Source organism: Denticeps clupeoides, chromosome 15 (assembly GCF_900700375.1).
Source record: "Denticeps clupeoides chromosome 15, fDenClu1.1, whole genome shotgun sequence".
In the NCBI taxonomy this organism is placed as follows: Eukaryota; Metazoa; Chordata; class Actinopteri; order Clupeiformes; family Denticipitidae; genus Denticeps; species Denticeps clupeoides.
The window spans coordinates 6,453,966-6,476,693 of NC_041721.1; the positions used below are offsets into that span (position 1 = coordinate 6,453,966).

Here is a 22,728-nt window from a genome sequence, read left to right on the forward strand (position 1 = left end):
ATGCAAACACTGGTCTCACTTCTGCCTCCTGCAGTTCAAATATTTCTCCCCCCCCGAAGCCCCGAAGCCGGGTCGAGCTGCTTCGGGCAGTCCTGTGATTAATGGGCTTCAATCAGGACCATGTGACCGTGTGTGTCTTCCCTCCCATTGTCGAGAATCTGGTCTGTCAGCGCGCTGACATTCATTAAGAGGAGTGGGGAGGAGGAGAAGGAGGTGGGGCGGGGGTCCCGATGACTCATCCCCGCAGCCACTCTGAAATTTAATGTGGAGGGAGGCAGGGAGATGGGATTTTCCTCACCCTCCTTCTTGCGATCTTTCGCTCTCTATTTACTGTGTGAGAGGGAGAGGGAGAGAGCCAAGCATACTGACGAGCATAGGTAAAACACACACACACACACACACACACACACACACACACACAGAGGATTCCCTGACTAAAATAGAAGCCTGCAAAGCCCAGAACATCAATCCGCCTCTTCACCCTCCCACTGGAAGGCACCCCCCCCTCCTCCATACAACACTCCTTTCATCGTCCAGGAGAGACGGAGAGAGAGAGAGAGGGGGGGGGGGGGGGGGGAAGCAAGATTCGGCAAGAAAGGGAAACCATTTACGGTAGCGGGAGTCAGAGTGGCCGAGCGCAAATTACCATGGATTGTCGATAGTTCGGCAAAAGGCGCAGCACAGGCGCAACACAGACACGCTGCAAGCATGATGACATTACATTTGAAAATCATGCGAATGTGTGTGCAAAAGACGAGTCATCTGAAAATACATTCAATGGCCATCTTCATCTTTTTTTACAAACTTACGAAATTTGTTTGTTCGTAACTCCATTAGGTAAGGGTTACTCAACTCTACGGAAACCTTAAGAAGTGAGCCTGACTAAAGATCCTTTAAGTCTGTTTTATAATCATGGATAATATTCCAAATTAGCCTTAGCATCAATACATTCAATACATGTTTCTTATTGAGAGTGAGACATATAGAGCTATGGTTTCTCTATGGGAGACATATAGGTCATAATAAGTCGCAGCTTCCAGAGCACACCCTGGGACACTCACCCAAGGTAGGTGGAGCCAGCCAGCCACAGGGCACACACAGGCCAATAGGGGTGTTGATAAGTGAGTAAGTATTCAGGTGCTCAAACATTTGCTTTTTTTAACTACCACAAAGCACAAATCTGCACATTAAGCATGGGGCTTGTGATCTCATACACCCATTAATAAAAAGTGATTGTTTTTGTCATGGTGATTTACAGGATGCTCAGCACACAGTGCACACAAAGACATGTGTCCTCTGCATAAATTTTACACATTTGCATGCAACTGTACATGATGTCTTTGTTACAATCAGCTGCTGTGAGTGAGGTCAATTGTAAGGGTACAAAATGTATGAAAATCTCCAATGGTGATTAACAGTTTGATTGTCAAATTAAGTGTTTTCCATAGCCTATATATACTGTATGATTTATGTTTTATGTTAGAAATCTTTTTCATCTTGTTTAATAGCAATTCCATTCTACATTTCTGTTTATCATGTTCACTAATGTTAATTTATGATTTGAAAAAATGCTATGAGAATCTATTCAGTTAAAAAGACATTGTTCAAACACTTCTTCCTCACTGACAAAACACCACTCTACCCACAGGTAATTAATCTCTTTTATGAATGTAACAGGTCAACATCAGTAAGTAAATAAGAGTTCATTAAAGCGATTTCCCCCCATTCAAGTCATGTAAGGTGTTGCTGCTATCTTAAGATATATCTCAGAATACACACTTCCAAATCCACTCAACAAATAGACTGGGTAAAGGTGAATTCATTTATGCACAATCTTTACCCGAATAATCTCAGTTGCACTTGCATTTTTATCTGCTGACCTTTTCACCATGCGTTTCATTGAGGTCATGGGAACGGAACAGAACAGTGGGACAAAGTAAATTTCTTTAAAGTCCGACTCACTCACCCACACACACACACACACTCACATGCTTGTTTTTTATGTTTATGAGGGCCCATTTTAATCTGTTCTGTGTAGCAATGTGTACTTTGCTTAACTAGATAACAAGACATAAACTTATAATCAGGTACCAAAGAGTGTGTGTATGTTAAGTGTGTGTTTGTGAAATCATGCTTAGCAGTCATTAGCAGTCAGTCCTGTTTGCTGCAGATATGGGGTGTGAACATATTCACCCTGTGAGCAGAGGTCAGGTAAGTGATGTGACTTCCTGAGGTCTGTGTTGCTGCGACTTAACTGAAACCAGCCATTTCCTTATATGTGGAATTCTGGGAAATCAATCAAATTTCTGAATGCTGTTTTGGGAATTTGTTTGCCTGTGAAATATTTGTATGGGGCTTCCATTGCTTGAGTGTGTGTGTATATATGTGTGTGTGTGTGTGTGTGTGTGTGTGTGTGTGTGTGTGTGTGTGTGTGTGTTTGTGAGTCCCACAGGGATCTGTGGAATGTTTTCTTTTAAAACAGATGAAGGGAAACATCACTGTTTTCCCTCACCCTGCACCCACTACAGAGAAGGAAGGCCTGGCCTGGGAATTCCTCCTTATATGTCCTTAACCCAGTCTCAACCATAATAACCCACTAAACACCCATTAGTTCCAAGTTACTGCCACATTTATTTAAGTTGAACCGAACTGATCAGTCTAGGGACTGATAGAAAAAGTTTTTTTTTGACAACTATCATTGCTGTTCACCTTGCCATAAAAAAGTAATAACTTCAGGGGGTGCTGTCTGGTGTTCGCTGGCTCTGAACCACCAAAGATGCAAACATTCAGCAGCCTCTGTAAGAAATGTCATGCTTCCATCTGTCACGTTGTTTTCCAGCCACAGCATGCAGATGGAGGATCAACTTACCTTCCAAGGCACTGCTCAAGTGCCTGGTCCCACTGCATCTACAGTCCCAGGCAAGTGAACTCCACTGGTTTTGTGTGATGATTCTCTGCAACATGAGTTCTGTCCTTTATTTGGCACTGGCCTTGCTCCAACCAACAATCTCCTGGTGTTCTCATATGTTTTAAGCCTCCTTTACTGCTTCTACATTCTACCACACTTTATGGCCTTGTCGGCATGAGAGTGCTGACGGTCCATGCCTTGGCGGCATTCAATTCTTCTAATATCAATCAAGGTCTTCCCTTGAAATCTTGCTGTGGAGGATGATCAAGCTGAAAGTGAAAACTTCTTAGTCTCTGCATTACTTCCACTTGAGTCAATGGAATCTGAGAATGATGCCACACCAATGGAATCACACCTTAAAACCAGCAGTTAAGAAACTTGAATTGGAACCAACAGTCAAAGTACCGTCCTCATACAGCACTGCTGGGCCCTGTGCATGGCTGCCCACTGCTTACAAAAGGCAATGGGTTAAATTCAGAAGACATATTTCATCAAGTACACTGAGTACTGACTGCTGTGTATGACAAATAATCACTTCACATTACAAGCAGTCCATCCAGGGGTATTTTAAGGTACTCTTGGATATGGTTTGGTGAGTAATGAACAATAAATAGTTTAAAAAAAAAATAAAATTTTCCCAGTTATGTTCCCAGGGTGATATTAAAATGTTTAGCTGGTCCCCACAACTTTTTTTTATAACATTAAAAGTTGTGACCAGTGTTGCATATTTTTAGAACAAACAAACATGTGTTTAATGTATGTATGTGTCTTATGTGTGTGCTATTATACAGACCAAGTGGAAATGTGTAGTGTGAGTGGGTGTGTTTGAGGACGTACAATGCATGTACAGCTGTCTGGTGTGTGTCAAGGCACTATGTTTATTTCTGAGTGTGTGTGTATAATACAGCAGTGAGATTTAGAGCTGGCTCTGACTGATGGGAATGCAAAGGCTCAGTAAACACGAACACACGCATGCATTAGCAGATTTAATCGCTGCTCTCTTGATCGTTCTGCAGCACTCAAAGAGCAGCAGCATAACTCAAAAATGAGTAATGCACAGGCTGTCCGCTGCAGTGTGTATGTGTGTGTATGTGTCTGCTCTCACAGACACGTGTCACCTGTCTATCTGTGAGACAGAATGATGTCATTTTTGGCTTTGGCTGTTCGCAATGACTTCAACACATGGTCATTGAGACTGGGTTTTAGTAAAAACACATACACACATACAAACACACACAAACACACATTTTAAGAATCTAATGATGAAACCACAAAATTAAACCGATGCAAACCAAAGCAATACTTTTAGGCATTGAGGATTATGCATATTTTCCAATGCAAACTAAAAAACATTTGCCCACTCATTCCATTTAATCGTTATAGGTGACATCACATCTACCCTTGTAATGAGAGAGGATGTGGCCTGTAAACTGTTCAGAAAATCTGTCTACCTCATTACCTCAGTTAAACGGTTCTCAACAAAGCAAATAATCTGCTGGAGAAAACTATACAAGAAGTTAACAAACTATGTGCAACCTATGTGGAGTGAAGTAGAAGTAGAATACAAGGACCGTTCTGTTTGCACTGGTCAATCGCCAGTTCAAACACCGTCAGTCAATGACATGCATACAGTTGGTGTTGCTGTAATGTGCCCCTGTTAGTAGAGGACTGGTCACCCTCACCTGTGCCTTATTTCCCCAGTGCTGGGTGGTTGTGAGTATCCTAAACCGACAGCACGTTTTCCCTTTTGGACATCAGACCTCTGTTATTTACTGTTTTGAACATCCAGGTTCCTCTACATCCAGTTTTAGACAAGTACAGGATCTGTCTTTCCCTCAAGACTCAAATTCTAACTAAACGATAGAAAAACTGAATAATAATACATATTTGAAATGGGATCTGTATTTTCCTCAAGACTCAAATTCTAACTAAACAATTGAAAAACTGAATAATAATACATATTTGAAAACGGATCTGTCTTTTCCTGTCTTAAAAACATAAAAAAGATATAAAAGCACAGGTGTAAAACGGTGCTCTTCAACTCCATCAGCACTTCAGGAAGCTATAAGCATCTCTATCACAGTATGTGATGTGTTTATTCCTTTTGTCATGTTGCACACGTACACTTTAAAATGGCTTGTTAAGTATGCTAACACTCTGTTATAGCCCCATAAACACCTGTTGTCAATACGCTGTGAGACAGGCACATGCAGATCTTTATTATCCAGACTAACTAATCAACCCTGCAAAGGTGTCTCACTCTGGATCGGTGTATCTGAGCCTCTCTGGGGCTATTACTTCCTTCTGCACATCAACTGTCTGCACTGTATCGAGCCAACAGCCCAAATTATGACCACAACTCTGCCGTGGAGGGCCTACCCATTTCAACACGCTGTCTTTTTTAGCTTAAATGGCGCTTTAACAGAGAATCAATTAACTGTAATTGCAGAAGCAACCGGCTCAGTCATTAGTGGAGGGACTGCTGGTGGGGAGAGCTCATTAAAACTGTGAGGAATTGTGGCGCCGTAGACACAAGTACCTTCGGAGCTTAAGGCCATGTCCCTGGGCCAGGTTTGATAAATTAAGAGCCATTTTCAGCAAAATGCACAGTACAGTCAAGTTTAAACTCACAACAATGGAGTATTAGAGCAGCACAGAGCGAAGCTCATTTTTTACAGCAGTCAGAGCTCATGATCAATATGCTCTCAACATGAGAACTGGAGGACAGATGTATTATGAAGCATGTGCTTTTTGTTCTGCCCGTATTGCATTCAGCGTCCGTGCTTTGTCATTTTCTTAGCATTTTTGCCACGAACATTGTAAATTTGGGGGAATTGGTGGAAAAGAAGGGGACTCGTAATCAGAAATTTGCCAGTTCGAAACCCAAACTGCCAAGATGCCACTGAGGTCCCCTTTATCAAGGTACCATCCCCACACACTGCTCCCCAGGCGCCTTTCATGGCTGCCCGCTGCTCACCAAGGTAATGGGCTAAATGCAGAGGATACATGTCGTTGTGTGCACCGTGTGCTGTGCTTGCTGCGCATCATTATGACAATCACTTCACTTTCAATTTTAATTTTGGCCAGCGCTGGTGGGTCCAGACAGCCATTGCTTGTTAGATTCTGCATAGCTACTGTAGTGCAGTTACTGAACAAATGAGAGGAGCTGTCTGTGGTACTGAGTCCTGATGACCCAGGATGGCCTCTGCCAATCACGACCCTGGATTAAGTGGATTAAGCAGTGATTAATTTGAGTGACTAAGTCACATTTTAAACATTTTAAGATATATACATATTGGCAAGAAAAGGGCTGCACTGGCAACAGTGAGTTGCTGTCACCCTGTTTGCCCTGAGGATCTGCTGGTTACAAGGCAGGGGTCTGCAGACAGATGGTTTGGCTGAGTTTGTGGACAAATCAGAGGACACATTTTATGATGATGACAAAGAAGGCTGTCCCAATTGGGAGATCCATTCATAGGTGGCCAACAAAGTCATTCTTCATTTAGCAAACCAAGAAGTGGTCATATAATTAATACATTGCAGTCCAAAAACAAACCTACCTGTTCATTAACTCTGCAGTGTGAGGGTCCGTGGTGCATCAGCAGCCGGACAATCTCCATATCCCCCCTCCATGCCGCCAGGTGCAGTGGAAAGCAACCCTTGCTGTCAGCTACATTAGTGGAGGCCTCATACTGTAACAACTTCAAAACAACGTCTCTGAAAAATGAGAGGGGGAAGAATTTTTATGATAAAATATTAGATGAAGATGTTATTTTGCTTGAAGACAGGTTTGCAACAGAACCCATTGACTGGAAAGTCTGTGTTTTAACATGACAGGCATACACCCTTCCATGAGAATAATAAGTCTGTTTGGCACCATGGTATTCCCTACAAGGTCAGTATTCTCAGTATGAACCACTGATATGGACCAGTATGGACGAAATACTTTGGTTCCATGGTTAAAAAATTAACACACACACACACATATCTCACACTGTCATGATTGTGACTGGGATATTCCCAATCCATGTGCCGGTCCAGAAATTTTTTGGTGTCAATGTTGTCTGCCCGTCCCTGAAATTGTATGCGGGTGTTGTTGATTGTATTTAAGCAGTCCTATCGTGTCTAGTCCTCGCTAGGTCATTGTATGTTTGTCTGACTGTGTTGATGTATGTAGTCCAGTATGATGTTCCTTTGTTGTGTATTAAATCCCCATGTCGTGCAAATGTGTCCTGTTTCCTGTTTCTACCACACCGATCATCTTCGTCCTGTGACACACACATAAGCGATAATATAACAAAGAAACCCAAAACTACAAAAAGCAAAACTTGTTTAAACTTGTTTATAAAAATGGCTGAAATGCAGGGCTTTAACATTCAAGGGCAGTTGCATATACTTCACCATGTTTTGTTTCAACACTGGTTTACCTGCTCCTTCAAACCTGAGAGATCTCCCAGGCTTGCAGTCAGCAGTGTATTTAGGACACAGACCATTAATAGTTTTGGACACTATAAGTTAAATCTTCAATTCTGAACAGGAAGCAAATGTAAGGATCTAAATATTGGAGTAATGTGTTCTTGCTGCAGCATTTTGAATGAGTGTTGCAGCTGTTTTATGGCCCAAGGTGCTAAAGACTCTGAAATAAAGGAGGCAGCAGAGACCCTGTAATTGGGCCCAGTCTAATTTACTAATATGTCTCAGAGGATTTTAGGAATTCGTAACCATGTCAAAGGCTGCAATGAAGTATGCAGAAGTTTGAGTAGAGTTGTACTGCACTTGTACAATACAGTTTCAGTATTATACGATTTTTCGTAAAGTTTATTGGAATGTGTAATACAGACTGTTGATATTGATAAGAGTTTAATATGATAAAGATAAATTTAATATGATTACAGTCTACCTTTTCAATAAGTTTAGAAAGGTTAGAGATGGGCCTGTAGTTACTAAGAAACAATGAATGTGGCAGATAAAATATGAATTATAAGAAATATAAGAAGGTTTATTTTAAGTTTCAGTGTTACGGCACCATGTAAAATCTGATTTATGTCCAAATAAGAGCACTACTGTTTTCTTTTTCTTTTTGCACACAAGCTCTTCTTAATGGATGATCTGTGGATGGATATGTGCCATGTCTCTCTCTCTCCTTAATTTAGCTGGTAAGTTAGGAGAGACACATGTTATATAATGCAACGTATATCACAGTATATTGGTATGAACAATATGGTCTCACTCATTGTCTTTTGAAAATATATCAGTGCATGCTATTTACATCAGTATACTGCCCAGTCATAAATTGAATTACATAAGGAAACAATAGAGGGAACTAATGAGCAAAAATCATACATATTTTTGTGGATCTTTTTCAAAACATCCCAAATTATATTACTCTATAGCTGTGGGTGGTCCAAATAATGCCAGAATTCTACTGTCAAATTGAAATGTGCCACAGTTTCTTCATGAGAGTCGGGGGCTCTGAGGGACAGCAGAAAATTCAAGGTTCTGGCTTTAATTTGACATCTTATAGCAGTGAATCATATATGTACACATGAACCTGTCCTAGAAACAATCAAATCAATATGAAATGATAAATTATAGTATTGTGTTTTGAGAAAAAAATATTGCATATTATACACATATTGCATATACATTACACTTACTCATAAATGTTTCCTTCAGGAAATAAATATTTTAAATTAAAATATCTACACAAAGATGAATAGCAATATATTCAGTTGAGGTTACCACTGCTCACATGTGTGTGTGAGTGTGTGTTTGAGTGTTTGCTTACCTGTGACCATTCAAAGAGGCGTGGTGTAGTGGTGTGTATCCTGAGCTGTCAGCACAGTTCACGTTTAACCCTCGCCAGATACTGCAGAGACCAGAAACAAATGATGTCTCAGGTACATAACTAAATGCAGTGAACAGTATTAATGACATGGTTTTCATGGTTAAACATAAAACCTTAATATAAATAATAAACATAATATGATTTCATGAAACTAATGAAAAGGCCAAAAATCATAATAGGTTTCTAAATAAATAATTCACCTACACAGCATGTACTTTTAGTTCTGATGAAAAAGAGTACTAAATAAAATCTGATAAGACAATTTAACCTTGTTATAATAAGTGAACAATTTAAAAAAAACTGAGAAAACAGAACATAATTTGGGTTCAGTGGACTCATTCTGTGAATCAGGTCTGAGAACAAATGTACAGAAATCCCACATTCACTCTCACAGCTCAAATGCAAGTATTTTGCTGAGCTCTCCATCATCACAAACCAGCCACCCGAGGGCAGGCGCATTGACTGCCCCCAAAACCAGAAGAGACCCATCAATAAGAGGCCTGCCTCAGGCACAAACAGCCCCCAAACACATTCATATCGCCACGCCTGCAACCCTCTCAACCAATCAGGAGGCAGCAGGGAACTTCTCATATACACCTCATATACATCTCTGTCATGATCCGGACCGGCAGGGGTTGATTCCAGATCCGGAGTTTCATGTTTGTCCTATGTAATGTTCCCTGATCGTGTTCACCTGCTTTCTATTTATATAATTGTATATAACTATCCTGTACGTGTCTGTTCGCCGTCGGGTCATTGTGCGTATAGATGTTCCCCTGTCTCGTGAAGTTTGTATTAAACCCCTGTCCTGTGATCGTGCGAATGCGTCCTCCTTCATGCCATGTCCAGCCCACCCGTGACAGAATGACCCGACCATGTGGACGCAGCCGATCTACGCCCTGCTGAGATCCAGGGAACCGTGGATGGTCGGGAGGACGTCTTCTCCACAGATCCATGTTCAAGGTTCCATGTATGGACGTCCCCCGACGTCTTGTCCGGATTCCAGCGACGCACCTCCGGTAATCGCCAGTTCCCCGCCATGATCCACGTCATGTTTTTATCAGTTCCCCAAGCGTGACAGACTCTCGGCGGCCTACGAAAGCTACCGTGGGGTCGAGAGGACCTGTCACGCGGTCCATGTTCCCCCTGGCGATTCCGGAGGCGGGGGAGTACCGACGAATCCGTGCGACCAGACCTCGATGGCCTAGGAAAGCTACCGTGGGGTCGAGGAGACCGGTCGTGCAGTTCAGGTGCTCCCGGCGTTAACCGAGACGAGGGAGGCGGCGAACTTTCCAGCGGGGCGTGCCGGAGACTGACCGGAGTGACGGTGCCTGCGGACGGCGGACAGGACGCCGGTCCCCCACGGACGAGCCGTGCTTTGGCCCGGGCCTGACGCTGCCGGTGCAGGACAACCGCCACTCGTCCTTATGGACTTCTCCCCCCTTTCATGGACCGTTTCGTGGGCACTCCCAGGTGGTAGTGCATTTGAGGGGGGAGTACTGTCAATTTCCTTTATTGTAGGGATGGGCAATAAATTACCCATACCTGTTCTGCACTGCAGTCGGATCCTGTGCAAAAGTTGTTCAACTTTTGTTTATTCTCCACCCCTGCAGTGGCAGGCAGATCTCGTACTACACCACATCAGCTAAGCCCAACAGTGGATCGGCCCTGTCTGCCAGATACCCGACACGCAAATTACGTCATTTTAAAGATCGATTGGATCATGCACCTCCCATGACTTTGTCTTCTTATTCATTTCAGAGACTTCTGGTGACTTCTGCCATTCTTGGTTTTTGCCATTAGTTCACCTTGCATCATACACATGTGTATGTCCTATACAAGACCATAACCTGACATTCATTTTTGTTACATGTGACTTTAATCCTGCATTACTTCTCCTGGTTGCCTTTCCATATTCAATTAGAAAAGTAAAGGTTGAGACTATTGACTAGAGTGTCTGAAATAATGTGATATAAGGCATATACACTACCTGTCCTTCAGCAGGCAGAACAAAAGAAAGAAAAAATAAATAAGGCTTCAGGAAGGTCATTCTTTACTATTTATTATTCATTACTGTTAAACACTTTTTTTATTCCACTATGTCATTTCTTTCCATCCTCGGACAAAAGGTCTGTGAAGACAATGAGGAGGAATTAAATCAGGGACAGCATTCGATTAGCTGTGGAGAGATACGTGGACGCTGTTAGAGTGTGTGTACAGGTGTATCAATTTTTCACTGTTTCCACCAAAAAAACAATTGTGGCCTCGGGGTCTTAAAACGGCTGAATGTGAGAAAAAAGGGGGGAAGGCTGGATTATCTGATATATGGAGAATTACCATGTTTCCTACACTTTCCTATTGATGTCAACCCAGAAGTTACTTCTGAAAGAAATATGAATTTAGAACACATTTGTATACCTTGTAGCTTAATAACACACACACACACACACACACACACACATTGCTGTGAGAATTGTGCAGCTTGTCTGAGTCAGTTGTGTTTGCTGGGCAGTGGGAAGTGTGTAATGGGATTAATCTGAGAGAAGTCATTTACGGCCTAATGAAATATACCACACAATGACACAGCACAGGGCTGCACACACACACACACACACACACTAACCAAATAAACACACTGAAGTGAAATATACAAACAGTAATATTACAAATTTATTTATTTATTCAGGGTTCGTATGTATGTACAGTTCCTCTCAGGCACAAGCACATTTGACAGATTAGCTCAATAACCCAAAGATCAAGGGTCAAACTCTGCCTGCTCTGATTGGTTGTCCCCAGCTTCCGTCCCTCTAATGTCACCAGCACCCATGGTAGCCAGTGGTCACAGGTGCATCTGTAAGAATGAGCGCCTGGACATCTCCTTTGTCTCTAGCTGGGCGTAATTAAAACCAGACACACGTAATCAATAGCCCAGTTCTGCCCCGCGGATGCAGGAAGTGCATCAATCGGATTGATTCTCCCATGACTCTGCTGGGTAGCCCTCTGGGGCAGTGGCGAAGTAGCCTCAGTTGGTCTAGGAGGTTTTAACCCACACCCTCCGCTTTGGTCAATATGATACTGCTGACCTATTTATCTAATGGACGGGTCGCTCCTCCGGCCTAACAAGATAGAATTACTCTGATCAGATCCATGCAACCATAAGATGGCCGGTTTGTACCCAGAACAGATATGTTGTTCCATGAAAAAGCCACCACACCCCTAAATTAGCCCCTGAAGAATACAGAGAGGGACCCCCTTCCAGGGTAGAGTGAGCCTGCAAATGGTGTCAGTGCAGGGTTGGGGATGATATAATAATAAGTCCTACAGTTGTAGGGTTGGAGAAGTCCAGGATGTAGTCAGTGTCATGGTCTAGATTACATGTCCATAATGGTCCATTTGAAGATCCCTATAGCTGTAGTTGTAATGGTGGAGGTGGCTGTGGTGACCCTCTGGTTTGTTTCATGGTATGTCCTTGTTAAGCAGTTGTCAGGAACCAGGATTTATTTGCTGGTCTGATCACTGGGGTCTGCCAGTAGTCTGGGTGCTTGATTCCGTGTCTCGGAGAAAAACAAACAGAAGCAGCGGCAGACGGTTGCACTGTTCGACCAATACTGAAATATGTGGTTATAGTGGTATATTGGTGCTACAGTGGCCCGGTACCCTAACCAGGACAGCCTAACTAGGGTGAATTTAACTTTGTCTAACAGGGGGACTCTGTGATAAACTGGACTTTATAATTGACACTGTGTCAAAATTTAGTTGTTTATAACTTGTTTGCCTGTGCTGTACGCAGTATAAATCTGATTTTAAGAATAATCGATCGTCAATCGGCATTCAATGACATGCCAATTGCAATGACTGAACTTACACTGAAGACTGGGGTAAGGGGGGGACAAAATATGATTTCATGATTGGTGATACTCATGAATGTGACACTTTACCTCATTTACCTCTTACCCTGGTGATCACAGGTTCAGTAATGAACACCTATTCCTGAACGCTCTTTCACGCCATCTCACCAGAGAAACGTCCTCTCTGAGATTAAGGACCTCGTGATTTAAACATGAGAACTGGACAGCATTATGCAGGCTCTCAGTTTAAAGCTATTGTAGAAATAAACTGCACTCGTGCACACACACACTTACAGGCACCGATGGTGCAGCGGTGCTGGAGACCAGGGGTCACCCCTGCCCACCCTCCATTCTGCTCCATTTAACAAAGGCCACGGCCTCAGCTCACGGCTGACATTACACCACTGCAGACCAAGAGTTGTCTGGCTGTGGGGGAAAGCTTTCAGGCTGCAGACAGAGCGAGATCAGACAGGCAGACAAAGTGCTCGCATTTTCATAAATATGCATCAAAATCATGGATGTGCCGCGACCATAAGAGGTCAGCGCTGCTTGGCCAGGAGGATCACCCCTGCTGTAAGAGTGACAATCTAGTTCATGCAGATCGCAAATATCGTTATGTACCATTCATGGGTGTTAATGGAATGCAAAAACGGGCTTGTGATCAGTCTGGAGTGACAGACAGACATGGCAGGCGGTGGCAAATCAAGCTTTTTGACAGCTTGAAGGCTGGCTGCGTACGCTCTGCTCTTCAATAGTGAGTAAAATCTGCATGTGTCAATAAGGATTTCCAAGCCATGTTATTGCTGAATGTCTGTGTTTTTTTTTAATACTGGGTTTCAATCACATATACAGGGTGGTAAAAGTTGACACTGAAGCGCACACTGTTAACGTGACAAGTGAAGCTGAGGACAACACGAACACAGTTAGTTTTGTGACAAACTTACATAATCCCCAAAACTCTAATTGTGAAAACCATATAATGCTTTTTTTCAAAATTAACAGGATGAATTAACTGAATGAATATGATTTTCCTGGGGATTTGGGATGAACTGTTACTCAGAACTAACAGATTAAACAGATTAAATGGGAAACTTTTTTTCTGAACTAACAAGTTTTAAAAGGTGGGGGTCTGCTGGGATATTCTGAAAAAACAAATATTACGAAGATTATGCTCTCGCTTGACATGGGAGCTTGATATCACTGGAGCATCATGGTCCATCTGATTAGTTCAATCCAGCTTTGATTTGATCTGGGTTTGAGACACTGTGAGATAGATGTATTGTTACTGATTTGTAGACAACTGGTCATTGAGAAGCACTGCAATGCTCAGCAAATAATGTAGATCATCTAAAATAATCTAAACCAGAGCTACTTTTCCTAGCTGCTACACATAAATATCCCAGGCCACTGGTTTCTGTGAGAATATTTACAGCTCACTAATACTGAAATCGTATAAAATTATGTAAAACACACTCACAGGGCCCACAGCACATCTTCTGGCTTCTATTTGTTAACTTCCTGGCTGCGGTGTGACACTAATGAGAAAAGCGAAAACAGCCTGAGACGTTTCCCCTGGGTCGCCTGAAGCACTTGGGCGCTCTTTCACTGTCCATGTCCTCTGATTTTCTCTTCTGTCGTCTCATATAGCGTCCCTGCCTGTGCAAAGCATTTGTGTGCAGGACAAATAAACAAAACATTTACAGCCTCCCAATGCCAAAGGCCATCCAGACCTTAACAGAAGCAGTGTCCGCAGCGATGGGGCGCAGTAAACCACGGCTGCTGCACAGAGCGCCGTTCGTGGCCTGCGAACGCGTGCAGGGCTCCGCAGGGTAATCGTTCAGGTCCTGGTCCATGCAGCTGAGCTGCTGCTACACTCCACAAAGGCCACACACCCGGTGGTCCACATCCAGTGATGGCATTACATGCGTGTCTCAGTGCATGTTGGGCAGTGGTGGCCTAGCGGATAAGCCAGTGTGCCTGTCATGGCTGCCCACTGCTCACCAAGGGTGATGGTTAAAAGCAGAGGACACATATCGTTGAGTCACCTTGTGCAGTGCTGCAGTGTTTCACAATGACAATCATTTCACTTCGGTTTCACTTTCATGCCACACTGTTCACTTCTTAGTCGAAAAATGGCCTCACATGCTGTGGCCTGAAACCTCCAAGGTTGTGAGTTCAAATCCCAGCTCCTGCTTTATTGGCGTTTTAAGCGGTTTCTCTAATTTTCCTGCCTTCGCCTAAAGGTAACAAATTTCAGGAGCAGATGTTTTTTTTTTAAACATCTCAATCTTTAGGAGCACAATGAGTAATATTTGATTAATAATAGTAAGACCAGGGTCTTGGCAGATCCTCCTCTCATGATAACAGAGAGAACACACTGGTTTATGATATACCCCAATACAATTATCTCGCCATTAATCATATCATGTTCTAATCATATCGGCATATGCTGGACAGCTTCGTAATCATGCGATCATGTTGATAAGAATACAACAGCAACAATTTATTTTTGCATTGCTCAGAATCACAAGCAGTATGTCTCAGTGAGCTTTACAGACACTACAGATGACACCCCCCATCCTTATACCCTCTCTGGACACAACTCCCTCGAAAACTAAGAATCCTTGAGGAGTGAACCTTGGGAGAGGGAACCGCTTCCAGGGTAGAGTCAAAAGAGTAAGAAGAGCATTATTACTAAGATCGTCAATGCTAATTATGCTCAGAGTAATGAGTCAATTGTTGGGTTGGTGAGACCCAAACCACATGCCATTTTACATTTACATTTACATTTAAGGCATTTTGCAGATGCCCTTATCCAGAGCGACTTACAACGTGCTTTCAAGTTACCATTGATGAAGTGATCAGTTCTGGTTCATTAGGACCCCCAACTATGAATACCATCTTTTTATTCACTCTGTTGCAGATTCTGTACATAAGTTAGACAATAAGAAGGTTACAAGTTAATCTAAATATTGTCTAAAGAGGAAGGTCTTGAGCTTTCGTATACTCAGTGACTGAGCTGTTCGGACAGTTCATTTCACCACCGAGGGGCCAAGACGAATGTCTTGATGAATGTCTTCCTTTTACCTTTAGCGATGGAGAGACCAGGTGAGCAGTACTGGAGGCTCGGAGTATACAAGGTGCAGTGTGAGGTGTAATAAGGGCTGTGAGGTAGGATGGTGCTACTCCATGTTTGGCTTTGTAGGCCAGCATCAGTATTTTGAATCTACTGGGAGCCAGTGGAGGGAACGTAGCAGAGGGGTGGTGTGGGAGAATTTGGGGAGGTTAAAGATCAGTCATGCTGCTGCATTTTGTATGAGTTGTAGAGGTCGGATGGAACATAGAGGTAGACCAGCTAGAAGGGAGTTACAGTAATCCAGTTGTGAGATTACTAAGGACTGAACCAGTAGCTGTAACATGCCTTGTAATATAATGATGACAACAATAACAATAATAATACAATTCATTGTGATCATTGTATTAATGTATTACAAATGGAAAAAACATATATGTTTCAAATATTTAACAAAAATGTGAGCATGATATCTTCAGACACACACTAACCAGTGATCAGAGCTCAGACCAGTTCCTGCGTTTGATATGACAGACCTCATCAGGGCCCTTGTGGATGTCCCAACCCCATCAACCCCATCAGAGGCTGGGCAGACTGGCCTTATACAAAACAGTTTGGCCTTATACAAAACACACTGAAGAAAGTACTGTACTTATCCGAGTGACACTTTACGAATGTCCTTAACTCTCTTAGGAGCAGATGAAAGTGTCTGGTTTAGATGACAATAGGTAGGACTAGAATTATTTGACCTTTTTTTTTTTTCGCCTGTTAGTTTGACATCCTTCCACAGTTTACTGAGTTACCAAATCTACTGACAATACCAGTAAATAATAGTACATGACTGTTGGAAATAAAATTGTACATTTGCAGCAGAAGTCATCAGCTGCCAGAGCAAAACAACCCACAGGACAGCGAACAGACGAGTGTAGTGTTCACCAAATATAGACATGAAGGTCTGCTTCTCACCGGGCTCTGTATAAAAGCACACGTAAACACACCTCATGATTCTACAGAGAAATACACAAACATTAATCACATGTAGGCAGTGCGTGCCTGCACACACACACACACACACACAACACAGAAAACACTAAATGCAATTATTAGTTCATGGATTAAGCCTAGATTCTACAGTAAAAGCACACACAGACATGTTCTACAATAAAAGCATGTATATACAAACTCACACACACGCACACACACACACAGGAAGTGGCAATTGGCATTGCAGATACAAAGCTGTGAGCAATTAGTCCCAACAGGGAATTTAAAAGAGAATGTGAGGGACTGTCCCTCCGCCTGCATATCAGCATCTTTTGAAACCAGCTCTCCCATAACTCCGGCTACAAACACATACACACACACACACACACACACATACGTAGACATACACACAGAGTGACCAACTGGGTCATAGGGAGACATTTATAGTAAGTTGGCATGGTTGATTTCCCATAATTGAGATCAGAGTTAAAATCTAAACAGCCTGGATATGCCAGCTCCCCCAGGGAATGTTGAGTCCATGGTCACCAACCTCTCACATGCTCATTTAATCTAAATTTTGTCAGATTTATTAACCTATTGAATCACCCTTATGTAACAGGTCTCATCTAAACCCACCACACAGAGACAACAGAGAGTCCTCAGACTGTCTGAGTTTGTAATCAGGTGAGATATTACAGAACTTTGATCACATTCTCACTTCATTAATGTAGAGGATCCAGCAGCCTGAAGGAAAGCATTCAGGTCTAACAAAGAATCAAAGTGACAGCTTATAGCATCAGACGGTGGAGCATCTTCTTCTCTCCAGCCGTCTCACTCTCGTCCTCTTCCTCTCCATCATATGCAAAGCGATGAGGGATTGTGATCATGACGGGCACTAAAAGTGCTCCAGGTTGAAGCCTGTCACTTCTCTTCAAGCAGATCATACATCTTTGTTTCTCGACCGTTTGTTGTGCATGCCCGGTACACTCTTTCCTTTGCCTTCTCTTTATATTTTTATTGAACTTGTTATAACACTTTAACATCCTTGTGAGGACCTAGGACTGTAAACCTACATTGCCAAATAAATTTTATATTGCCATATAAAAACATTAATAATGTATATGTATGAATGCTATGCTATAAATGAAATGACATTTGTGGGACAATTTGTGTTTATTATTAAACTGTTGTAATTAGCCCTTGTGCATATGCATCCTTCTTCCTCGCCATGTCCAGCCATCGTAACCAACCTCCTTCCTGCCATGTCCAGACAGCATGACAGCAATAATGAAAACCATTTATTTATTTGCACTGTATTCTGAAACATATTTTAAAAGAATAATAATGATTAAAATTTATACAAAAGTAGGGGGTAGAGAACCATAGTACAAATTTTATCTAAGGGTTAATATTTTTTGGGAGTAGCAAAATGTCCCCATTTTAATGACTGTTCAGGTGCCTTCTTGATGTAAGGGCATTTGGCCCCACACACAGCAAACCTCCATCTGTACTTCTGTGCATTGCCAGAGGGCATAACAACTAACCTGACAGCATCTAAAAACCCAGCAGAAAAATCACATCCCCAAATGCCCCAGATTACCCCCCCATGAGCCCTCCCCCAAAATTTGTCTTCATTGAGTCTCCACAGATGTCCAAAAATCCTACTAAAATCTACCAGACATTTAGGGGTGAAACATTTGGGTTCTGTGACCACTGCACGTCACCAAGTAAGAGGATCAGTGGGCAACACAAAAAACACATGATTTGGGCAGAGCTGCCAGACCACCAGACCAGAATGGAGGGAGAGATAAAGAGCAGGCCGATGGAGGTGCAGTGCAGTCTGAGTTCTTGCTATACCAAGGGCAGAGTTGCTGTGTAATTGTAAGCGCTGGGTGAGTTTTAGAGACCAGCTGTAGAGAGGGAATGAGCATTTCACACACACATACACACAGGCAGAGGCAAAGGGCAGGCCTGTTATTAGATGGAATTTATACATTTTAAAAGCACTTAAAAATGAAGAAAAAAAAACATCACACGTGCATATATATTAGCATCCCCTGCTGCATGTAGGGATGCAATAAATATACAACAAGCTGCCAAATTACAGGGAGCATATAGGGAGATGAAAACACAAACATTCAACAGCAGACACACAAACACACCCACAGGGCCATTCCAAGGCACATATACAATGTCTGTGTGTGTATGTGTGTGTTTGTGTGTGTGTGTGTTGGAAATTCAGGTGCTGTTACAGGATGCCAACGCTGGAAACAGAAACTAGGCGCATCCACATCCTTACCTCTGCATCCCATCCCAAGAGCAAATCAATCCTCTCACTGACACACACACACACACACACACATACACACACACACACACACACACACACACATACAAACAGTGCTCTCTGTTTTTGTGTTCCTTAGCACTGAGGGAGCAGAGCAGCGTGGGAACGGCTGTCCATGCTGGCCAGACAGACCTGGGGGCTGTGCGTTACGCGGACATTCCAGCATGGGAAAGGCCCAAAGCAGATACCCCCAAAACACAAACAAGCATACACAAATACTTAAAAAATGTATTCATTCAAACCTAACTCTGGTCCAACTCGTCCGTGTATACGTAGGTGTGTAGATGCATATGTGTGTTTGATAATGGGAGTATTTAGGTGTACACAGTGAGGTGTGTGTGTGTGTGTGTGTGTGTGGTGAGCATGAAAGCGCATGTTGTTAAGCTCCGGCCTCCTGTCCTCTGCAGTGTGTCATGTGGTTCTGTTTACATGCCGAGGAATGCCGCAACGGGCTGTCAGCGCACAAAGGGCCGTTTCACGCCGGGGTCAGGCGAGCCACGCCGCTAAAGCGCTAGCATCCTGTCTAATCCGGGCCCGGCGTCCCCGAAATAGCACAAGTGACCGACTGTGGTTTTAATTTCACGTCCTTGCTGCCACAAGCATTTTACACATTTATTACAAATATGTTGCAATAATACTGTTGGTAATCATACACAGTTAGCATTGACTGTGCATTGCTATTGACTGAATTCCACCATTTTTTTATGTGTTACTATAAGATGCCTGTGAATGACAACAGAATTAAAAGTCTTTAATGAAGTAAATGTTGTTAATATTCATGGAGTGGAAGCACATGGAGAAAACGGTCAACAAATCAGGATCTGAGAAAGGGTTGTTCCTGACCATGCATTAAGGAAGCCGAAGGTTGCAGGTTCGATCCCTGACCAAAGCATACAGTTAAAGCTAAAGAAGGTAAGTTAGGGTAGCAACCAAACAGTACATTATGTCTATATCTCCATATCTATGAAGATGGCACATTGAACTGAGTCTAGGGCCTGGTTGTGTCTGTCTGGTTGCGGGTTCGAGTAAATGAGGTAGGAGAAACATCGGGAGTAACCTTTTATTTGCCTTTGTGCCAGCCAAATGGGTCATAAAGTTAAGCTATAGCACTGTTTTCACCACAATTTTTCCTCTAGGAGTTTGTGCGGAAATGCATAGAAAATGGAACAGTCTGTGTCCAACCATGAATACGGAAATGACTTTTGAACAAGCTACTGATTCCTACACAATCTGAGTGAAACTGGAGTGATACTGAAATGCAGAAAAGTTGGAGACTCCCGTCAAGACATCAGATGTTTGGAACTGTTTATTAATGATGTGTGAGTGTGTATAAAGGGGACTTTGCATGGTTATGCACGGCTAAGAAAAGCGGTATACATCATGCACACACAGATCGAGTTAAAAGCAAGTAAACTGAGTCATGAAGAGGAGGAAGTAACTACCCGCATGCCATTGTTGTGTGGGAATGAAAATGTGTGTATTTTTGGGTATTATTTATTTGATAAATGATAAAAAGGGAAATGGGTGTTGATGGCTATGATATTAAATATGATAAAGAGAATTTCCAGTGAGGGCCACCATCCTCAGATGAACATTTCCATAATCTGAATAACAGTATAATTCTTTCATTTCGTCCTCTTCTTGCTCTCTATTGTCTGGAAGCGGTCTTCTACAGATGCACACTGGTGTCAGTGTGCTCACAAGCAATTTTGGCTCTGCAACACGGAAAATCTTACCAAGCATCAACACACAGACTCTCTCTCACACACAGAGCGAGTATATTTAGCCTCTGAATAAGTCCAGAAACATTTTACTCTACACACACACACTTGATTTACACAGAAAAAATATACAACATATAAACACACCTTCCTCTCACAAACATTACACTAGAAAACACAGAGACAGGGATTCATGGCAGGGTTGCCAACTTTGGTCAGTCTGCTGGGGTCTGACATCATGCCTCCCTTTACAAGTGTGCAGTCTGCTCCTAGGCGAAGGGTTCCAGTCAAAGGTCTGATTTCCATGCCGTGGGCCAGTTGGAGGTGAATTACTTATTTTATTGACATACGCCTGCAATGATGTACTTGTGCATTGTCACTTTGTGCATGAGCAGGCTCATTTTTAGGTAAGATAAAAAAGGGCAAAACTTTTTTACAGTTTCTTAATTTTTCTTCATGCTTTACAGTTTTTTTCACTTATCTTAAAAGCACGGCCATGTATATTATTTGGTTCTATTTTGGGTGATTCTCTGCAAATTGAAACCAAAATGCAAAAAAAATCTATAATATTTGCACTTTTACTTGACCTAATATTTAAGATTGGTACTAAGATAATGTGGAACATCATTTAATTTCAATGTATTTAAAAAAACTGAAGGTTTTGTAGACATTTGAAACATGGTTACCTCTCGCAATGTCTAATTTTTATTGCTTACACATTATTTTATTGAAGTGTTCACAGAATTGTATTGTTTTATAGTTTTCGGTGTCCCAGCATGTTTCCAAACCGCTTGTATGGCTTTTGTCATAACTTTATATTAAACTACCCAGCAGTAAAGCACGACAAGTACTACATACATGTCACACTTGTTCATAGCTTTGATCTCTAGTTATGGGGACTCTCTAGTTAAAGTAACATGTGATATAAAAATGTCCTGTGCATCATGTAGAAAATTGTCCTTTTATGTAAATACAGAGGATGAGCTCAATGCATGGCACTGTAATTCAGGCTGACTTGACTTCGGTTTGCTTGATCCAAAGTACATCAGTTCCAAATATTTATGGCTTTATGTAATGATTTGTGCATTTTTCATAATCTTACTTTTTCTAAACTGTGCATGTCACATGCTTCCATTTTTGTGACATACACATGACACGCTACGTTTGAACACGCGCTAGGAATATAACACTTTCACCATGAAGTCAAGCTCACAGCTCAAAGACAAGGTGACGAGGTGAGAACTCATCCCAGCCCCTGCAGAAATAGAGCTGTACCACTACAGAAATGGTAAGCCTACAGACCTAATGTTCACACTTAGAGGTGAAACACTAAGATGGTGAGAGAAAAAGATTAAAAGAGAAGCAGAGTAGCTCATTTTTGAGTCATGGTTTTGTTCATATTTAATAACAGACTTGGTGAATTCTCAGCACTTCTTCTCCTTGTCAAATTCACCACAGAATTCACCCTCAACCAAGCAGAAGCAGGAAACAATACTTCAGAAGATGAACTTTCATGATATTTCAAACGTGAGGAGCCAATAGGCACACACGTCCTCCTCATTCTTGATGATTTAAACCCCTCCTGTCAATGTGGCCAGTATTTATGGACCAATATCAGTGGACAAGGTCCACAACCAAGCCAACAATGCATATTATCAGTATTTTAATTCAAACGTTCTAATGGGTGAACTAACGAATGCTCAAAAATTTTCATTTAGAGTCATGACATATTTTCATTTATGAAAGAAATAAAAAAAAATCTGTAGTGCCTCAAAAGAAGCTTTTATTGAAGCTAATTTTTTAATGGAATAATAAACATTCAAAAATGCATATTATCAGTACTTTAATTCAAGCATTCTAATGGATAAATTAGTGAATGTATTAAAATATTCATACAGAATAATTACATATTTACATTTACCAAACACAAAAAAGTGTAGTGCATATTGCCAATGCCAATTCTAAATGCCATAAATGTAAATGTAATTAAATGTAAATG

At 42.0% G+C, this 22,728-nt stretch overlaps 1 protein-coding gene across 3 annotated transcripts in view; it reads right to left on the reverse strand.

Annotated features, from left to right (window-relative positions):
- The window catches only part of anks1b (ankyrin repeat and sterile alpha motif domain containing 1B), a 155,540-nt gene that overhangs the window by 107,175 nt on the left and 25,637 nt on the right, over positions 1-22,728 (reverse strand). For all 3 annotated transcript variants that reach the window (XM_028955382.1, XM_028955381.1, XM_028955383.1), the window contains exons 2-3: positions 8,697-8,777; positions 6,469-6,625 (exon numbers count right to left, since the gene is read on the reverse strand). In XM_028955382.1, coding sequence (XP_028811215.1) covers positions 6,469-6,625; positions 8,697-8,777 — 238 coding nt within the window. The remainder of the gene's footprint in view (positions 1-6,468; positions 6,626-8,696; positions 8,778-22,728) is intronic.